At 44.7% G+C, this 18,858-nt stretch overlaps 1 protein-coding gene across 1 annotated transcript in view; it reads right to left on the bottom strand.

Moving 5' to 3' along the window:
- The window catches only part of LOC138781139 (proteasome adapter and scaffold protein ECM29-like), a gene marked incomplete at its 5' end in the record, with an annotated part of 59,134 nt that overhangs the window by 9,101 nt on the left and 31,175 nt on the right, over positions 1-18,858 (bottom strand). Inside the window, 10 exons of the mRNA XM_069956767.1 lie at positions 515-620; positions 3,409-3,559; positions 5,570-5,762; positions 13,064-13,107; positions 15,233-15,447; positions 16,992-17,183; positions 17,874-17,940; positions 18,026-18,117; positions 18,461-18,527; positions 18,693-18,782. Coding sequence (XP_069812868.1) covers positions 515-620; positions 3,409-3,559; positions 5,570-5,762; positions 13,064-13,107; positions 15,233-15,447; positions 16,992-17,183; positions 17,874-17,940; positions 18,026-18,117; positions 18,461-18,527; positions 18,693-18,782 — 1,217 coding nt within the window. The remainder of the gene's footprint in view (positions 1-514; positions 621-3,408; positions 3,560-5,569; positions 5,763-13,063; positions 13,108-15,232; positions 15,448-16,991; positions 17,184-17,873; positions 17,941-18,025; positions 18,118-18,460; positions 18,528-18,692; positions 18,783-18,858) is intronic.

The raw sequence follows: 18,858 nt of genomic DNA, 5'->3' as shown, positions 1-18,858 counted from the left end.
AATTGAGGATGAACCCTGACTGTGAATGGTCTGTGATACCATCTTGTATACTGGTGCCCACTTTACATTAATCTTGCCTGTGATAATAGTGAGAAGAATGCTGAAAAGTTTTCTTTACAGAACAGAAAATATCAGCGATACTCTTCTTCCCCGATTCCCTGCTGCTGCAAACATTAAGGAGGCTCCAATTACCTACCTTCATGTCGTCCCAACAAGAACTGCCCCAATCAGCCAATCACTGGCCACCTTAGTGTACCACCTTTGCCTGTTATTGGCTCATTGGGCAAGTTCCTGCAGGGATGACACATCACACAAACAAGAAGAAAGCTGGGCCAAGCGGTAACTTAGAGCTGTCTGATTTGCAGTGATTGAGGATTGGGAGAAGTATTGCTTATTTTTATAGCAACAAAGAAACAAAACAAAACCCTTCTTAAAGGGCAACTCCTTTAACGAGAGTAATCACAAATCTCATTCTAAAAGGAGTAATATATATCTTCCCAGCAACACAACTTACCCATAAAAGTATGCGTTCATGGACTGAAGGACAGCATGCTGAACTTTCCAAGTGCTCAGCTTCAACCTTTCACACATCAACTTGCAAACTTCTAAACGGTAGCAACCTATTGTACCATAAAAACCAGCAATGAGGTATAGCCAACAATATGTGTGTACTTTAAATAATGGAGCATTTATTTATATTTAATTTACAGTTTAGGCATTACGTGTCACAACAACTGCAGTAAAAACAGGGTTCTTACCTCCAGCAACAAAGTGGTAGCTAATAAAGAAGTTCTCTTACAGTGCTGCATTCTCTCCAGGTTAGGATGCCATTCCGATGCCTCTGAATGCTTAAAAGGGACTCTGTCACCTCTAAAACACCTGCTCAAGTAGAGTATACAACTGTGATTCTATATCTGCAATTTTCATCTATATTCTTACATTCCTTTGCTGTAAGCCCACAAATGAAGGAGTCAAAGTAGTCCTCTTTATTATATACTTCAGCTAAGAAGTCCTCTCTATACATCAACATGCACCATCTGTAGGCTTACAATGGTGAAATACAAAGGAGTAGAAAGCTACAAACTACAGATTTGGTATCAGCAAATACAGATGACTTTAGGTTTGGAGGTGACAGAGTCCCAATAAGAGACCATACTTCTGACTCTCTGCATCTGTCTTTTGTGTATGTCTATGAGACTTGAGTCGAGAGTCTTAGAATATTAGCATGCAATATTTGCATCTCTATGTAAGCGAGCGTCGATCTAGTAGATTACACATCTCGACTATTGTGCATCAAGGGCTGCACGGCCATTGGTAGCGTGCAGCACTTGCCTTTAATGTAAAATAATAAAGTTTATACATACCTGTCCACGCTTTCCGGTGTCTTCCTGTCGCCTGCCCTCAGCTGTCACCAGAATTGCAGAGCTGAAGTGACAGGCCACTCCACCAATCACTGCCCACTGCACTGTGCCATCTCGGGCAGTGATTGGCTGAGCAGCCTGTAACTTCAGAGACAGGCTCTGAAATTCCAGCAACAGCTGCGGGCAGAAGCCAGGAAGACACTGGCGAGTGTGGACAGATATGTATAAACTTTATTATTTTCTTAACACATTCATCAGCCACTGGCCACACATCGCTATTACACATAACAGTGCGCAGTCAGTGACCAAAAGACACCATCAGCCCGCGATCGTTGCCATTAGCCGATTGTTGCCTTTATTACATGGAGTGATAACCGAATCACACCGATTATCACTCCATGTAATAGAGCTCTAACAGTGAGAGAAGCTTCAGCTCATGAAAATAAGCATACCAATTTCTGCCAGACAGAAAACAGAAAATCACAGAGAACTTCTTTAACCATTAAAGGACCAGGTAAATTTTTAGTTTTTTCCTCCTTGTGCTTAAAAGGCCATAGCACTTGCATTTTTTCACCTAGAAACCGTCATGAGCCCTTATTTTTTGTGCCACTAATTGTACTTTGCAATGACAGGCTGAATTTTTTCATAAAGTACACTGCAAAAGCAGGAAAAAATTCAATGTGTGGTAAAATTGAAAAAAAAACAAAAAAACAACACATTTCTTTTATTTGGAGGGTATTTTTTTTACGCCATATTTTTTTACGCTGAAATTGAAAAAAAACCAAAACGCATTTTGTTTATTTGGGGGGTATGTGTTTTTGCGCCATACGCCCTGGGGTAAAACTGACTTGTTTTATATGTTCCTCAAGTCGTTACGATTACAACGATATGTAACATGTATAACTTTTCTTTTATCTGATGGCCTGTAACAAATTCAAACCATGGTTAACAAATATATGTCACTTAAAATTGCTCAATTCCCATGCTTATAGCGCTTTTATCCTTTGGTCTATGGGGCTGTGTTAGGTGTCATTTTTTGCGCCATGATGTGTTCTATCGGTATCTTGTTTGCGCATATGCGACTTTTTGATCGCTTTTTATTACAATTTTTCTGGATTTGATGCAACCAAAAATGCGCAATTTTGCACTTTGGGATTTTTTTGCGCTTGCACTGTTTACCGTGCGAGATCAGGAATGTGATTAATTAATAGTTCAGGCGATTACGCACGGGGCAATACCAAACATGTTTATTTATAACATGGGAAAAGGGGGGTGATTCACACTTTTATTAGGGGAGGTTTTTATTTTTTAATTATTAATGACACTTCCCCCCCCCCCCCCCCCCCCCCCCTTTTACACTTCTAGTATAAGTACACTGATCTCTCATTGAGATCTATGCTGTATAGGAATACAGCATAGATCAACGAGATAGGCACTGGATTGCTGCAGCCGGAAGCAATCGAGTGCCGAGCCGGGATCAGCGCCATTACGGCGCAGACCACAGCCCGAGCCGAATGTGTGGATCCACCCCGCTAGACACCAGGGAATGGCTGCATTAGGCAATCGGATCTTTGACAGCTGCATCCGATTACCTAATTAGCGGGCACGGCAATCGGACCGTGCCCGCTAATAGCCGCAGCCCCTGTCTACATGTGGCACCCGGGACCTGGGCGGTTCAGAGCGCGGTCCTGCTCTGGACACCTGTAGGCGGCCCTGGACGTCCAGGTACGTCCAGGGTCGCCTAGGGGTTAAAGGGGTTACCCATGCTTAGAAAAACATGACCGCTTTCTTCTAGAAACAACATCTAGGTTTGGGAGCGGTTTAGCAGCTCAGTTCCATTGAAGTGAATGTAGCTGTACTCTGAACTGTAATACCACACACAACCTGGGGACAGGAATGGTGCTATTTTTTGCAAGAAACAAACTATGCTTTTTTTCAGCCTGGATAACTATTTTGTTTTTAGAGCAAATTGGGGCCAAAATGTTTACTTTTTGTCTGCACAAATTTTCAGTTGTATTAGTTATCATGGCCTCTGCATATAACTTACGTTGAGTGTCAGGATTTCTGGGCCAGGTCTTTCCTAAAGTTGAAAAGGCACACAACAAAGTTTCTGTGTGCAGTTCTTTTGTTTTTTCATTTTCATCTTCTTCATCCTGCTCTTCCTTTGGTGATCGAGCCCCCACAGTTTCCTTAGAAGCCTGAATAAATAACAATGAAACAAGAGATTTCAAGATATTAATTTTAAGAAACATCCAGTAAGATGACTTACAAGAACCTCCCTCTTAGGGCCCTTTTTTATTCTGTCTATCCGCTGTAGCAAACGAGCCAGATCAGCGTGATCAGCGCTCACTTGCAGTGTCTTTAGAAGACAAGATTAATCAGATGCCCAGGACACATGAACAATCGCTGCACCATTCATGTGGCCATTAACATTTGTTATCATAGGCCGCTCATCTGCTGTTTACAAAAAGATGTGTCGCCTATAACAAATTTTACTTTCGCACAAAAAATGTGATGAGCAGGTGTTTTCACGTTTGTCGGCTGATCGCTGGAACTTACACAAGTCGATTATCAGCAAAATGAGCATTTCTAGGATTGCTCGTTGCCAATAATTGGCCATTGTAATGCTGCGTTTACACGGAACGATTATCATGCGAATTTGCACGATAACGATCGAATGCGAATGATAATGGTGCGTGTAAACGCAGCGAACGATTAAGCGGCGAGCGAGAAATAGTTCAATTTGATCTTTGAACATGTTCTCAAATCGTTGTTGGTCGTTCCCAAAAAATTCACAGATTGTTCAGTGTAAACAGGTTAAATCTGTGAACGACTATGTGCGAGATAGGCTTAAGCGATCGCAAAACGATTTTTCCGTACGATATATCGTTCCATCTAAACACTGATCGTTATAAAAAAAAATCGTTACTTCGAAATCGTTAATCGTACGTTCGGGCAAATTATCGCTACGTGTAAAATAAGTCATCAGACCTACATTGAGTCATAGGAGAACTAAATGGCGAAAAAATTATTTGTACCAGTGACCGTGACTGTTTTCTAAGTTTACTAACCAGCAATAAACTACGCACATATAGTGTGCTGCATAAAAGAAACCTGAAAAGAGTGAGGATATAAACATAATTTGGCTGACAGCCATCTGTCAAAATTCCTCTATACGTGCAAACTTGGCATAGGTTTTTAAGAAAGCCACTGCCAGACTCCTCCACCGTTGCCTTATCCTCACTATTATGACATCTGCTGTCATGATCAGGAGAGTCAGGAGGCCTCTATATACATTAAAGGGGTAGTGCGGCGCTCAGAAATTATTCACAGAATAACACACATTACAAAGTTATACAACTTTGTAATGTATGTTATGTCTGTGAATCGCCCCGTTCCCCGTGTCCCACCACCCCCGCCCGCGTACCCGGAAGTGTGTGGTGCATTATACATTACCTGATCCGTGTCAAGGGCCGTCCGCCATTTTGTGACAAGCGTCATCTTCGGACGGACGGCCGAATCCCTGCCGCCGGCGCCCCAACTGTGCTCAGTCGCGATTGGCTGAGCACAGTTATGCTCAGCCAATCGCGGCTTAGCATCGGATGACGCTGCAGAGGGCGGCCGGCATTCGGGACAGTCGGAGCTGTTCGCCGGCCGCCCGAAGAAGACGTCACTGGCTGAAGATCGGAGACTGGGTCGGCACGTGACAGGTGAGTATAGCGCACCACACTTCCGGGTACACGGGTGGGGGTGGTGGGACACGGGGAAGGGGGCCATTCACAGACATAACATACATTACAAAGTTGTATAACTTTGTAATGTGTGTTAGTCTGTAAATAATTCTTTACCGCCGCACTACCCCTTTAAAGCTAAAGAGTTATCACAATTTGCAGTATTATGTATTTTAAATAGAAATTAACCAAATGTCATTGTCTTACATGATTGGGATACATGGCACATGATCTTCGGCTCATGCCGATTTCCTTGTACATTGTCAATTCCATACAGTAGTTATGAAATATTTCCATACCTTTAGCTTTCAGATTGTACATTTAAAACTGCCTTATCATCTGGTTAAAATAGTCACAATGTTAAACATTAACTCTAATCATCTCCCAGTGACCAAGTCTGTAGTGGCATGAATATTTTGGGTACACAAATTCAATTTAAGAATCTGTTTTATTAAATTCTAATGATAGAGACTGTACCTTCTGTATCAAGGGGAAAAGGATATCAGCCATTTCTTGGAAGTGATCCTCCTTTGTGGATTCAAGAACATCTGCTGCACATTTCAGAGCTATAATCTTGTATTTGATATTTTCTTTCCGGCACTCCTTTAATATTGCCTGAATAATAGTGTCTATACTTGGTTGTAAAGGAGCTGGTTCCTTCAGCTGTTCGCTGTAAACGATCAAACAAGACAATCATATGTTATAGGAGACTTTTTAGATGAGGCACAATAACATAACTTTTCAAAATATCTAAATAATGGGGCCCCCAACAGTGCTAGATCAGCAATGTCTGAAGCAGGACCATTGCCACAGAGCACCAAGTCAAGATGGCAACAGAGATATTAATGGCATCCCCCCTCTTGCAGTGGAGGACAGGTGAAAGGCAGTAATACCATCTCTGACAGAAGAGTGGAAGGAGGCAATGTCTTCTCACTTGTAAGGTGTCCAACCCCATTAACCCCTTAAGGACAGAGCCAACTTGCATTTTTGCAGTTCCGTTTTTTTCCTCCTTGTGCTTAAAAGGCCACTAATTGTACTTTGCAATGACAGGCTGAATTTTTCCATAAAGCACACTGCTAAACCCCCCCCAAAAAATTCAATGTGTGGTTAAATTGAACCCCCCGCATTTTGTTTATTTGGGGGGGTATCTGTTTTTGCGCAGTTCGCCCTGGGACAAACCTGACTTGTTATATATGTTCCTCAAGTCGTTATGATTACAACGATATGTAACATGTATAACTTTTCTTTTATCTGATTGCCTGTAAAAAATTCAAACCATTGTTAACAAATATATGTTCCTTAAAATCGCTCCATTTCCAGGCTTATAGCGCTATTATCCTTTGGTCTATGGGGCTGTGTGAGGTGTCATTTTTTGCGCCATGATGTGTTCTGTCGGTACCTTGACTGCGCATATGCGACTTTTTGATCGGTTTTTATTACAATTTTTCTGGATTTGATGCGACCAAAAAATGCGCAAATTTGCACTTTGTGATTTTTTTGTGCTTACGCCGTTTACCGTGCGAGATCAGTAATGTGAATAATAATAGTTCGGGCAATTACGCACGCGGCGATACCAAACATTTGTTTATTTATTTTTATTTATAACATGGGAAAAGGGGGGTGATTCAAACTTATTTTAGGGGAGGTTTTTTTTTTTACTAATATTAAACACTTTTTTTTTTCTTTAACACTTATACTAGAAGCCCCCCTGGGGGACTTCTATTATACGCACACTGATCTCTCATTGAGATCTATGCTGTATAGATATACAGCATAGATCAATGAGATAGGCACTCTATTGCTTTTGGCTGCTGCAGCCAAAAGCAACAGAGTGCCGAGCGATCTCCGCCACTAGACCACCACGGATCGGCTGCATAAGTAATCAGATGCAGCTGTCAACTTTGACAACTGCATCTGATTACTTTATTAGCAGGCACGGCAATCGGGCTGTGCCCGCTAATAGCAGCGGTCCCAGGCTACATGCGGCACCCGGGACCGCGGCGGTTCAGAGCGGGGTTGCCACGCGGCCCCCCTTTGAACTCCCCAAGGCGGCCACAGGATGTAAATATTAGCCCTGTGTTGTTAAGGGGTTAAAGGGAAACTAATAGCAGGTTAGAGGATGTCCTCCTCAGTGTTGTTTTCCTTACATCTTCAGTTGATGTAATATGTAAATTAGATGGTGTGTTGCACTTGGGAAAGGACAACAGCCCTCACTGCTCACTGTACAGTAATGTGAGCCATATAGTGGACAGGAGCCCCAGTCCTGTACATACTTTCTGTGGTGCCCTACTGTATTAGTGTAGAGCTCCACAGAAAGTACAGTACTAAAGGAGCAAAGAGTCCCATCAAGGGCAGGATTCCCTTAATCTAGAGCAGGGGTGGGGAACCTCCGGCCCGCGGGCCGCATCCGGCCCCTGAGACCTCCCGATGCGGCCCGCGGCCCGCAGCTCCCCTGTGATGCTCGCCGCTCTGCTGGGGAAGAAGCCGGCATACACCGCATCCTCCGGTGTCTGTGACAGCTGGCGGACACCGGAGGATGCTGTCTGTGCCGGCTTCTTCCCCAGCAGAGCGGCGCGTGTCTTTAGTCTCTTGCGGGCCGCGCGCGATGACGTCATTTCATCGCGCGCCGCCTGCAGGAGAAGACCGCCACAGAGGACCTGGGAGAGAAGAGGACCTGGACTGCGTGGGAGCGGAGGTAAGGTGAGTGGGATGTTTATTTTTTTATTTGGGGGTTAACTAGGATCCCAGGGACATGACTGATGGGGGGGGGACAACTAGGCTACCAGGGACATGACTGATGGGGGGGGGGACAACAAGGCAACCAGGGACATGACTGATGGGGGGGGGGACAACTAGGCTACCAGGGACATGACTGATGGGGGGGGGACAACTAGGCTACCAGGGACATGACTGATGGGGGGGGACAACTAGGCTACCAGGGACATGACTGATGGGGGGGGACAACTAGGCTACCAGGGACATGACAGATGGGGGGGGACAACTAGGCTACCAGGGACATGACTGATGGGGGGGGACAACTAGGCTACCAGGGACATGACTGATGGGGGGGACAACTAGGCTACCAGGGACATGCCTGATGGGGGGGGGGGGGGAATAACTAGGCTACCAGAGACATGACTGATGGGGGGGGGGGGGGGAATAACTAGACTACCAGGGACATGCATGATGGGGGGGGGGGGAATAACTAGGCTACCAGAGACATGACTGATGGGGGGGGGGGAATAACTAGGCTACCAGAGACATGACTGATGGGGGGGGGGGAATAACTAGGCTACCAGAGACATGACTGATGGGGGGGGGGGGGGGAATAACTAGGCTACCAGAGACATGACTGATGGGGGGGGGAATAACTAGGCTACCAGGGACAGAACTGATGGGGGGGGGGGACAACTAGGCTACCAGGGACATGCCTGATGGGGGTTAACTAGGCTACCAGGGACATGCCTGATGGGGGGGGGGGGGGGAATAACTAGGCTACCAGGGACATGCCTGATGGGGGGGGGACAACTAGGCCACCAGGGACATGACTGATGGGGGGGACAACTAGGCTACCAGGGACAGAACTGATGGGGGGGGGGGGGACAACTAGGCTACCAGGGACATGCCTGATGGGGGTTAACTAGGCTACCAGGGACATGCCTGATGGGGGGGGGGGGGGGGAATAACTAGGCTACCAGGGACATGCCTGATGGGGGGGGGGACAACTAGGCCACCAGGGACATGACTGATGGGGGGGACAACTAGGCTACCAGGGACATGACTGATGGGGGAGACAACTAGGCTACCAGAGACATGACTGATGGGGGGGGGACAACTAGGCTACCAGGGACATGACTGATGGGGGGGACAACTAGGCTACCAGGGACATGACTGATGGGGGGATAACTAGGCCACCAGGGACATGACTGATGGGGGAGACAACTAGGCTACCAGAGACATGACTGATGGGGGGGGAATAACTAGGCTACCAGGGACATGACTGATGGGGGGGGGAATAACTAGGCTACCAGGGACATGACTGATGGGGGGGGGGGGACAACTAGGCTACCAGGGACATGACTGATGGGGGGGACAACTAGGCTACCAGAGACATGACTGATGGGGGGGGAATAACTAGGCTACCAGGGACATGACTGATGGGGGGGACAACTAGGCTACCAGGGACATGACTGATGGGGGGATAACTAGGCCACCAGGGACATGACTGATGGGGGAGACAACTAGGCTACCAGAGACATGACTGATGGGGGGGGAATAACTAGGCTACCAGGGACATGACTGATGGGGGGGGGAATAACTAGGCTACCAGGGACATGACTGATGGGGGGGGGGGGGGACAACTAGGCTACCAGGGACATGACTGATGGGGGGGACAACTAGGCTACCAGAGACATGACTGATGGGGGGGAATAACTAGGCTACCAGGGACATGACTGATGGGGGGGACAACTAGGCTACCAGGGACATGCCTGATGGGGGTTAACTAGGCTACCAGGGACATGACTTGGGGGTTAACTAGACTACAAGGGGCATCACTGGGGGTTAACTACAATAGCAGGGGCACTAGGGGAACAATACTATGCCTTGTCCTGGGTGCTGCAAACCCACGCTACTAACTGCTGCGCACAGTATGCGGCCCTCGAATGATTTTATTAATGCCCGACCGGCCCTCGACATGGAAAAGGTTCCCCACCCCTGATCTAGAGCTAAGTAAATTCGAATCCGGTGCAATGACAGATGTGATCAAATTTCAATAGTTGTAGTTTGTACTATGTGGGTTCCATAGCTGGTTTTGCAACTAATAGCACATATGAACCAACAAAACACAGTAATCACTGAACTCAAGGAGAACAGCGGAAAAAAAAAATTCTAATGAAGTACTCAATCAAGAGTCTCCACTGATGCCCCCAAAAATGTAAATATGCAAAACAAGAGTCAGTGGAGCCTCAGTTACGAGTCTCAAAACACGGGATAGCCAGATATCTCTAGCCTGATGCCAACGGGTGCCTCCATGATGGGGAGAGCACCACACCACCCTGATAAATAACCCCTTAAGTCCCACTCGGTTGCAAGTATTGGAACATAGACAGGGAAACATCAGGGTGGCCCCTTTTGTCAATGTCTAACTCAAGATGCGAGTATTGCGATCATGACAAGGGCTTACAAAGGCAGGCCTCCACCCACAGACAGCTGTTTCGGGGTATTTGCCCCTCGTCAGTGTAGGGTAGGATTCTGGCTAGTCGGGGCATTTAAAAATCAACCAACAAAACACAGTAATCACTGAACTCAAGGAGAACAGCGAAAAAAAAAAATTCCAATGAAGTACTCAATCAAGAGTCTCCACTGATCCCCCCAAAAGGCTCCACGGACTCTTGTTTTGCATATTTAAATTTTTGGGGGCATCAGTGGAGACTCTTGATTGAGTACTTCATTGGAATTTTTTTTTTTCGCTGTTCTCCTTGAGTTCAGTGATTAGTGTGTTTTGTTGGTTGATTTGTAATTGCCCCAACTAGCCAGAATCATACCCCACACTGACGAGGGGCAAATACCCCGAAACGGCTGTCTGTGGGTGGAGGCCTGCCTTTGTAAGCCCTTGTCATGATCGCAATACTCGCATCTTGAGTTAGACAATGACAAAAGGGGCCACCCTGTTGTTTCCCTGTCTATGTTCCAATACTCGCCACCGAGTGGGACTTAAGGGGTTATTTATCAGGGTGGTGTGGTGCTCTCCCCATCATGGAGGCACCCCGTTGGCATCAGGCTAGAGATATCTGGCTATCCCATGTTTTGAGACTCGTAACTGAGGCTCCACGGACTCTTGTTTTGCATAATAGCACATATGATAAGGTTAATTTCATGTCTCTACAGGAACCTATGACAAAGAAACATAGAAGACTGAAAAAGACCGCCAGGTCCATCTAGTCTGCCCTTTTAGTATGACCCTTCTTATTATCTTACGTAGATATATGTTTATCCCAGGCAGGTGTCAATTCGGTTATTGTAGATGTACCTACCACATCTCCTAGAAGTTTGTTCCCAGCATCTACTACTCTTTCAGTAAAGTAATATTTTCTCACATCGCTTCTGATTTTTCCCCCACTGTGTCCTCTTGTTCTTGAATTCTTTTTTTTTAAAACACTTCCCTCCTCAACATCCGTGCTTTAACATACTTAAAAGGTTTCAATCATGTCCCCTCTTTCTATTCTTTCCACCAGACTATACAGATTCAAATCCTTTGGATCTGTTCTATTTTTATCAATATCCTTTTTTAGGTGAGGTCTCCAGAACTGGACACAGTATTCCAGATGTGGTCTCACCAGAGCTGTATACAGCAGGATCACAATCTCCCTCTTCCTACTGGTTATACCTCTAGCTATACAGCCCAGTATACGATTTGCTTTCCCTACCACCTGGTTGCACTAGTGACTAATTTTAAAGGCTGTCAGAAATCACTACCCCTAAATCCTTCTCTTCTGAAGTCTTTGCCAACACAGAACTGCCGATATTATACTCGGATAGGGGTTTCCTCCTCCCCAAGTGCAATATTTTACATTTGGAAACATTGAACTGCAATTTCCAATGTTTGGACCACTTGTCTAGCAAAGCTAACTCATTTCCCATAGTACTGACACCTCCAGGAATATCAACCCTATTACACACTTTTGTGTCATCAGCAAACAGACAAACCTTACCTACCTGACCTCTCCTATGTCACTTAGAAATATAATAAAAAGAATAGGACCCAGAACAGACCCTTGGGACCACCACTTGTAACCAGTCTCTGCTCGGAATAAACACCATTACCAAGTCAAATTTTGTCTAACTTCTCAGCTTCTCCGCTCTTTATGGGGAACTGTTTCAAAGGCTTTGTGCTGAAGTCCAGATAGGCAATATTCATGGCACCACCTTCATCCCGCAGTTTTGTGACTGGATAAAATCCCTTTTTTAATATTGGAACCTGCCTGTCTGAAGTAATTGTAACTAAATGAATTGAAAAATAAGGGGTTGTCCAGGAAGGGGTCTTTTTAATATATACCCAGGGAGGGGGTGATTGAATATAATAAAGTACATTTACCTTCCATACCGTTACTGACCCACTCTGGTGCTGGACCAGCTGTATCAAACATATCTACAGGGTTTTATTTTTATCTTCTAGTAAAAGCACTGCAGTAGGCTTACAATGGCCAGTTCCCCTAACCTTTCTCACTGGCGAGTCACAAGCGTGTAAGTCAAATTTAACCTATGTACCCACAGTTCATCAAAATCGTTTTCTTTTCCCAGTATAATAACTGAACTGTCCTATGCACCTTAGGGCTATGTTCACACTACGTATATTTGAGGCTGTATGTTTGAGGCTGTATAGCAACCAAAACAAGGAGTGGATTAAAAACACAGAAAGGCTCTGTTCACATAATGTTGTAATTGAGTGGATGGCCATCATTTAATGGCAAATATTTGCTGTTATTTTAAAACAACGGCTGTTATATTGAAATAATGGAAGTTATTTACTGTTATATGGCGGCCATCCACTCAATTACAACATTATGTGGACAGAGCCTTTCTGTGTTTTCAATCCACTCCTGGTTTTGGTTGCTATGAGGACCTGACATGAGGACCAAATACAGCCTCAAATATACATAGTGTGAACCCAGCCTAGAAGTGTATAATCATACAGCATACAATGATGGTAGATGGGAGGAGTTCACCACTGTATAGTATTCTATTCCATATATCAGAGGCATCTGCTGGAAGACAGGAGAACTTCCTAATATACAAGTCAAACATATAAACAGTATGTAATAGACACACAATCATATTTCTGTTTGGCCTTTGCAGCGCTGCTTCTGACCAGTTTGTCTTGTAGTTTGATCACTATTTTGAAGACAAATTTTTGTGTGGGTAAAATAAAAAACAGACACATATCAGCTCTTTAAAATATAAAACACTTACCTGCAACTAGAAACCACTGTCCCAATAGCTTTCAGAAGCTCCTCCTGCAAAATATATGAATGAGTTTGTGCAGCAGAAATGTGGATGCAGTAAATGAACAGGTATGGACATTAAAAGTGAATTGTCTTTCTTTATGGCAGTTGTAGTTCCATTTTCCCATACAGATGAACAACCATGGAGGTAAATGTCAAACTTGTCTCTTTGCAGCTACAGTCATACCTCTGTTCTTGAACTTAATCTGTTCTGGAAGGCTGTTCTCAGAACCAAGCAGTTTTAGGACTAAGCAGAATTTTTCCATAGGAAATCATGGAAATACATTTAATTGTGTTTTACCCTCCATTGTCAGGTGCAGAGAGACTGGCTTACGAAGTGTAGCACCAGCATCACCACTTACTTCCTCTGAGCATACAGTAAGTGGCAGTGCATCGCACACTGCTCCTTACTGCAAGTGTGAGGAATCCCAGCTACAAATAGGTTTCCCAGTCTAGGGGAGAAAACTTTTGCTCTGGAGGGGACCCTGTCTGTATTGCTGCTGAGCCGGCTCAGTTTTCCAGCCAGGCAGGGGTTAAGTTGTGGTGTGGTGCACAGAAACACCTCTTAAAGGGAACCTGTCACCCCCCGTACCGGGGTGACAGGCTCCCGACCCCCGTTAGAGACCCCTATACTTACCTCATCCCGCCGGGTCCCGCTTCTGGATTCGGTCGGGTCCCGGAGATCTCAGCCGCTGCAGCCCGGCGCGCGCGCTGAGAGAGGAGTCCAACGCTCATAGAGAATGACAGGAGAGTCCAGCGCTCCGTCATTCTCTATGAGCGTTGGACTCATCTCTCAGCGCGCGCGCCGGGCTGCAGCGGCTGAGATCTCCGGGACCCGACCGAATCCAGAAGCGGGACCCGGCGGGATGAGGTAAGTATAGGGGTCTCTAACGGGGTCGGGAGCCTGTCACCCCGGCACGGGGGGTGACAGGTTCCCTTTAAAGGGGTTGTCCGGCGATAAAAAATTATTCACAGAATAACACACATTACAAAGTTATACAACTTTGTAATGTATGTTATGTCTGTGAATGGCCCCCTTCCCCGTGTTTCCCCCCACCCACGCTAGACCCGGAAGTGTGGTGCATTATACTCACCGCATCTCGTGTCGTCCACGGTCTCCGATCGTCAGCAGTGACGTCTTCTTCGGGAGGCCGGCGGATCTTCCCGAGTGCCGGCCGCCCTCTGCAGCGTCGTCCGAAGCTCAGCCGCGATTGGCTGACCATAACTGTGCTCAGCCAATCGCGGCTGAGCGGCTGATGACGCGGCCACGTCATCAGCTGCTCAGCCGCGATTGGCTGAGCACAGTTATGGTCAGCCAATCGCGGCTGAGCTTCAGATGACGCTGCAGAGGGCGGCCGGCACTCGGGAAGATGCGCTGGCCTCCCGAAGACGACGTCACTGCTGAGGATCGGAGACCGTGGTCGGCACGTGATAGGTAATGTATAGCGCACCACACTTCCGGGTACACGGGTGGGGGTGGTGGGACACGGGGAAGGGGGCCATTCACAGACATAACATACATTACAAAGTTGTATAACTTTGTAATGTGTGTTATTCTGTGAATAATTTTTTATCGCCGGACAACCCCTTTAACCTCCTAGGAGGAGCTGAACACCAAACTGATGGGTGTTGTGCTCGTCTTTGGAAAGAATGCACTTACTTTGGGTCCAGTCTCAGGGTCACATGATCATCACTAGATGCTGCAGTGCACATGAATACACAGACAGGACCCAGGAAGAGTAAGTGATTCATTTAGAAAGAGGAGCACAAACACCCATCAAAGAAGGGCACAACACCCATCATTTTGGTGTTATGCTCCTCCCAGAGCAGAAGTTTTCTGCTGCTGGCTAGGAAACTCTATTCAGCGGAGTGGGGGATCTCATCTCATTATCAGATTCCTCTGATAACTGAACAATAGTTCAGCCGACAGTCATCTCCTCCATTTTTGTTCGGATACCGAGCAAAGTTCAAGTACCAAACAAAACTTTGGGGGGAAATTGTGGTTTGAGAACCGAATTGTTCGGACCCGGTGTTCGAGAGCGGAGGTACCACTGTAAACATGTTTTAGCTGATGTATTGCAGCTGTTAGGTCTACTTCTTAAACTGTTGTATTAAATATAAGAAGTTTAGTCCTTACCTTTCCAGTCCATGTTCTCCCTGGTAAGCCCTGCAAGAGAGTACTAATCACCATTCCTAAGTGTGGAGGGACCAGTGATCCAGTTTGCTGCTTTGCAATTGAAGCCATGGCAGCAGCACCTTGTGCTTTCATCTTCCAGGATGGTGACTGCAGAGCTTTTTGTGAAATGTCTACTAACTCCTTCATGTACAATCTAATGCCACCACTGATACTTCCTGTGTATGGTATAAACAAAGACAAAAAAAACACAATCATAAGTTTGTTGTCAACCTTTTTAAATACCATGTAACCCTTTCTTTTGTTGCAGCGAAACTGAAATACTGTGAGAGCATTTTCTACAAGTGTGGTGTTTTCTATTATAGAAAGCATCAGGTCACAGGCTAGACATCTCAGTAAATATATTAAATTGTGGCTTGAGTTTAAGAGATAAAAGCACTGTGCTATATAACGGAATAAGAATGCTGCAATATAGTGTAAAGCACAGGCATCACTGTACTTTTGTGTATATTAGTCTTCAATCTGGTACACCTCTTTTGGGTAGATAAAGTTGGCATGGGATTCCACCCAAAAGTAGCACTAAAAATAGATTTCATATATTGATTTGCTTTTCTTTTTCTATCCCTCTAACCCCACCAACACCCTTTACCCCCCTCCCCCCCCCAAAGGAGGGGAGGAGGCAGAAAGGGGGAGGGGGGGAGGCCACCTGATCACCTTCTAGAACTACCAATCTTTTCTTCCTAGAGTACCAAATATACTCATAATTCTTTAAGTGCGTCACCATGTTTTTCCATGTTAATGTTGGAGGTGTGGAGGAGGCAAGGCAAGTTCAAGTGTATTAAACCTTGCATAGTATAAACTCTTAATTACTAAGTCGTTATTCCCCTTTCACAGTGTGAAGGATACTGCATCTGACTTAATTCCAAAGTTGAGAAAATTTCCCAGCATTGCTGAATGTTATTGCATCCCCACATGAGCATTTTTCAAATGGATTTTTCCTGTCTTTTGAAAGGTTATAAAATGTTCTATTAACTTGAATAGCCAATGGTGCACTGAACAAAGCTGCTTTGGAACAAGGCAAGCATCCCTTAAAGCTGCTTTTAATCCAAGATCTGTCCTGGGGTCCGTTCGGCAGGTGATGCAGTTATTGTCCTAAAAACTACTTTTAAACTTGCAGCCCTAGGATTGCAACGCTACTCCCTCCCTCTTCATCATTAGGAATGCCCCTAGAACAAATTTCTACTATTCATCCCCTGAACACTGCACATGGGCTGGATCGTTAAGGCACCTGTGCAATGTTCAGGCAGGTGATGAATAGGAAAAATCCTGCCCGGGGGCATTCCTAGTGATGAGGAGGGCGGGGAGAAGCGACGGAGGGGTGTTGCAATCCTAGGGCATGGACACTCTAGGCCACGCCAATTTGACACAGGGCTGAAAGTTTACAAGTTGTTTTTTAGGACAATAACTGCATCACCTGCCGAACAGACCCCAGGACAGATCTTGGATTAAAAGCAGCTATCCGACAGTACAAGTAGTTTGGGGGGTCAGATTGTGGGTACAGAGTCGCTTTAAGCTCAGCTTGGAGATTTCCGTATCAGGAATTGCGATTTGAAAACTATCACCATCAGGCATACCATGTACGTAATTTTCTAAAATGACTAAACACCTAGTAGATCCAAAAAGTGTAAACCCCTATAAATTTGTAGTTTTGCATATTATAATCTATTCATTATGGCCCAAGCCAGCAGAATAAGGTACATACCAGGCACATTTTCCTGCCACACTTCTCTCCAAAGATTTGAGTCTTCTTTTTCTCCTTTCTCATCATCTGAAACTTCATGCATTGCAAGAAAGGCTAAAGGCAACACCATTCCTGAATGGTTCTTTAGCACATCAGGACTGTAGCGGCTAATGGCATGAACTGTTAAAGTGCATCCTGTTCTGTATGCTGGCTCTATACAAATGACACAAAAGAGCATGTTAAATTGTCACAGACCAGTTTACTAGCAATAACTACATCTCCTGGTAACACTTATGAAACCCCACACTTCATGGCAAATCCACAAAATCACATGTTTCTTCAGGGTTCTATCAGTCAGCCAAAGAGTTTTTTTTCTTCCTCTTTACTTAATCTGGGAAAAGACGTAATTTATGAAAATAATATACCTTTCATTTGTATGAGGTCTGTTTTATAAAGCCAAGATGTTTAGCTGTTAAACATTGCTTTGTGTTGTATCTATATGTGGATTTGCTGTGAAGTTAAAAGCTGGGTGACTATCCTCTTTAAGGCTCCGTGCACACAGAGCAAAAGTGGCGGAATTATGGAAGATGTTAGTGTAAGACCAATAGCAGAATGTAGAGCACAGGAAGGATAGAAGGTGGAGATGAGGGAGGAGATGTATGGAGGTGTGGAATTGTGGAGAGCTTTAAGGGTGAGGGCAAGGAGTTTGAACTGAATGCAGAATATCAGGCGAATTATATAAAACACCAGCTATAATAATCCAAGAAAAACAAACAGTGCCCCACATGGGATGAAAGCTGGCTTTCAAAAGGGACAGGTCTGAACAGTCACATCAAGGACGGTTTCCAATACCTGTTAACTCCTTTAACTAATGATTGACAAATCTGTGGAAACGTTACTTACCCTCCTTTTCCATGTACCATCCACTCAACTTCTGAAGAAGTTTCTCAGTGCTAGTATCCCGGGCTGTCTGCAAATACATACAAACATAATGAACACACAAAAACAGTTCAAATGAAGATTACAGTCCAACCAATGAAGTTCGTAAAACTTACCCGAACTAAATGTCCCAAAGCAAAGGCATATGATTTCTGTACCACACTGTTACGATCACAGAGTCCATTTAATAAAGCACTCATGAGTTTACCTGTTCAATAATAGAATAAAGATAAGCAGCCTTTTTTTTTAAGTTCCTAGTCATTTATTATATTTCATATAGCACCTATAATGTGTATACAAGTACTAAGCCCCCACTTACCTTGTATGCTTTAATTAAGTGAATTATGCAGGACATTAGCAAAACATTACTACAAGTGTTTTTGCTCTACTTTAAAATACACATCTCTATTTTTCTAAGTAATATGGAGGAAGGCTGCACTTTATCCTTTTCATTAGAAAATAGTGCAACTGACTTACTTTACTGTATGTCTGCCGTCTTTATAAGCAGTAATGGTTTATAATATAAATGAACATGACAGATTTAAACTTACCGGAATAAGGCATCAGATCCCGAGGACACTGCGTTGTTAAAGATACAACAACACTGGCACATCCTCCCTTCAATATAAAGAGAATATCATAAATTCACATAATAGACTGATTCAAGTTTAATGCAGCTGGACCATTGAGCTAACCATTCATTCCACTGACAGAAAAGCTGGTCTTTGATAGCTCTAGATTATAAAGTATTATTTTGACAATTCAGATTTGTCTTGCTCTTACCTTTGTGCCCAACCCGAGTCCACTCTTTATTAGTTCACACAATTTTGGAACAAGTTCAGCTAGGACACTGACATCCAGATGTTGAATACACTGTTAAAAAAAAGCAGAGAATTAGGGCGTGACATTCTCTTGTTTCACAACTTTATAGCAAACACCACTAAATGTG

Source organism: Dendropsophus ebraccatus, unplaced genomic scaffold (genome assembly GCF_027789765.1).
Source record: "Dendropsophus ebraccatus isolate aDenEbr1 unplaced genomic scaffold, aDenEbr1.pat pat_scaffold_937_ctg1, whole genome shotgun sequence".
In the NCBI taxonomy this organism is placed as follows: Eukaryota; Metazoa; Chordata; class Amphibia; order Anura; family Hylidae; genus Dendropsophus; species Dendropsophus ebraccatus.
This window is presented reverse-complemented; position numbering and strand designations above follow the sequence as displayed.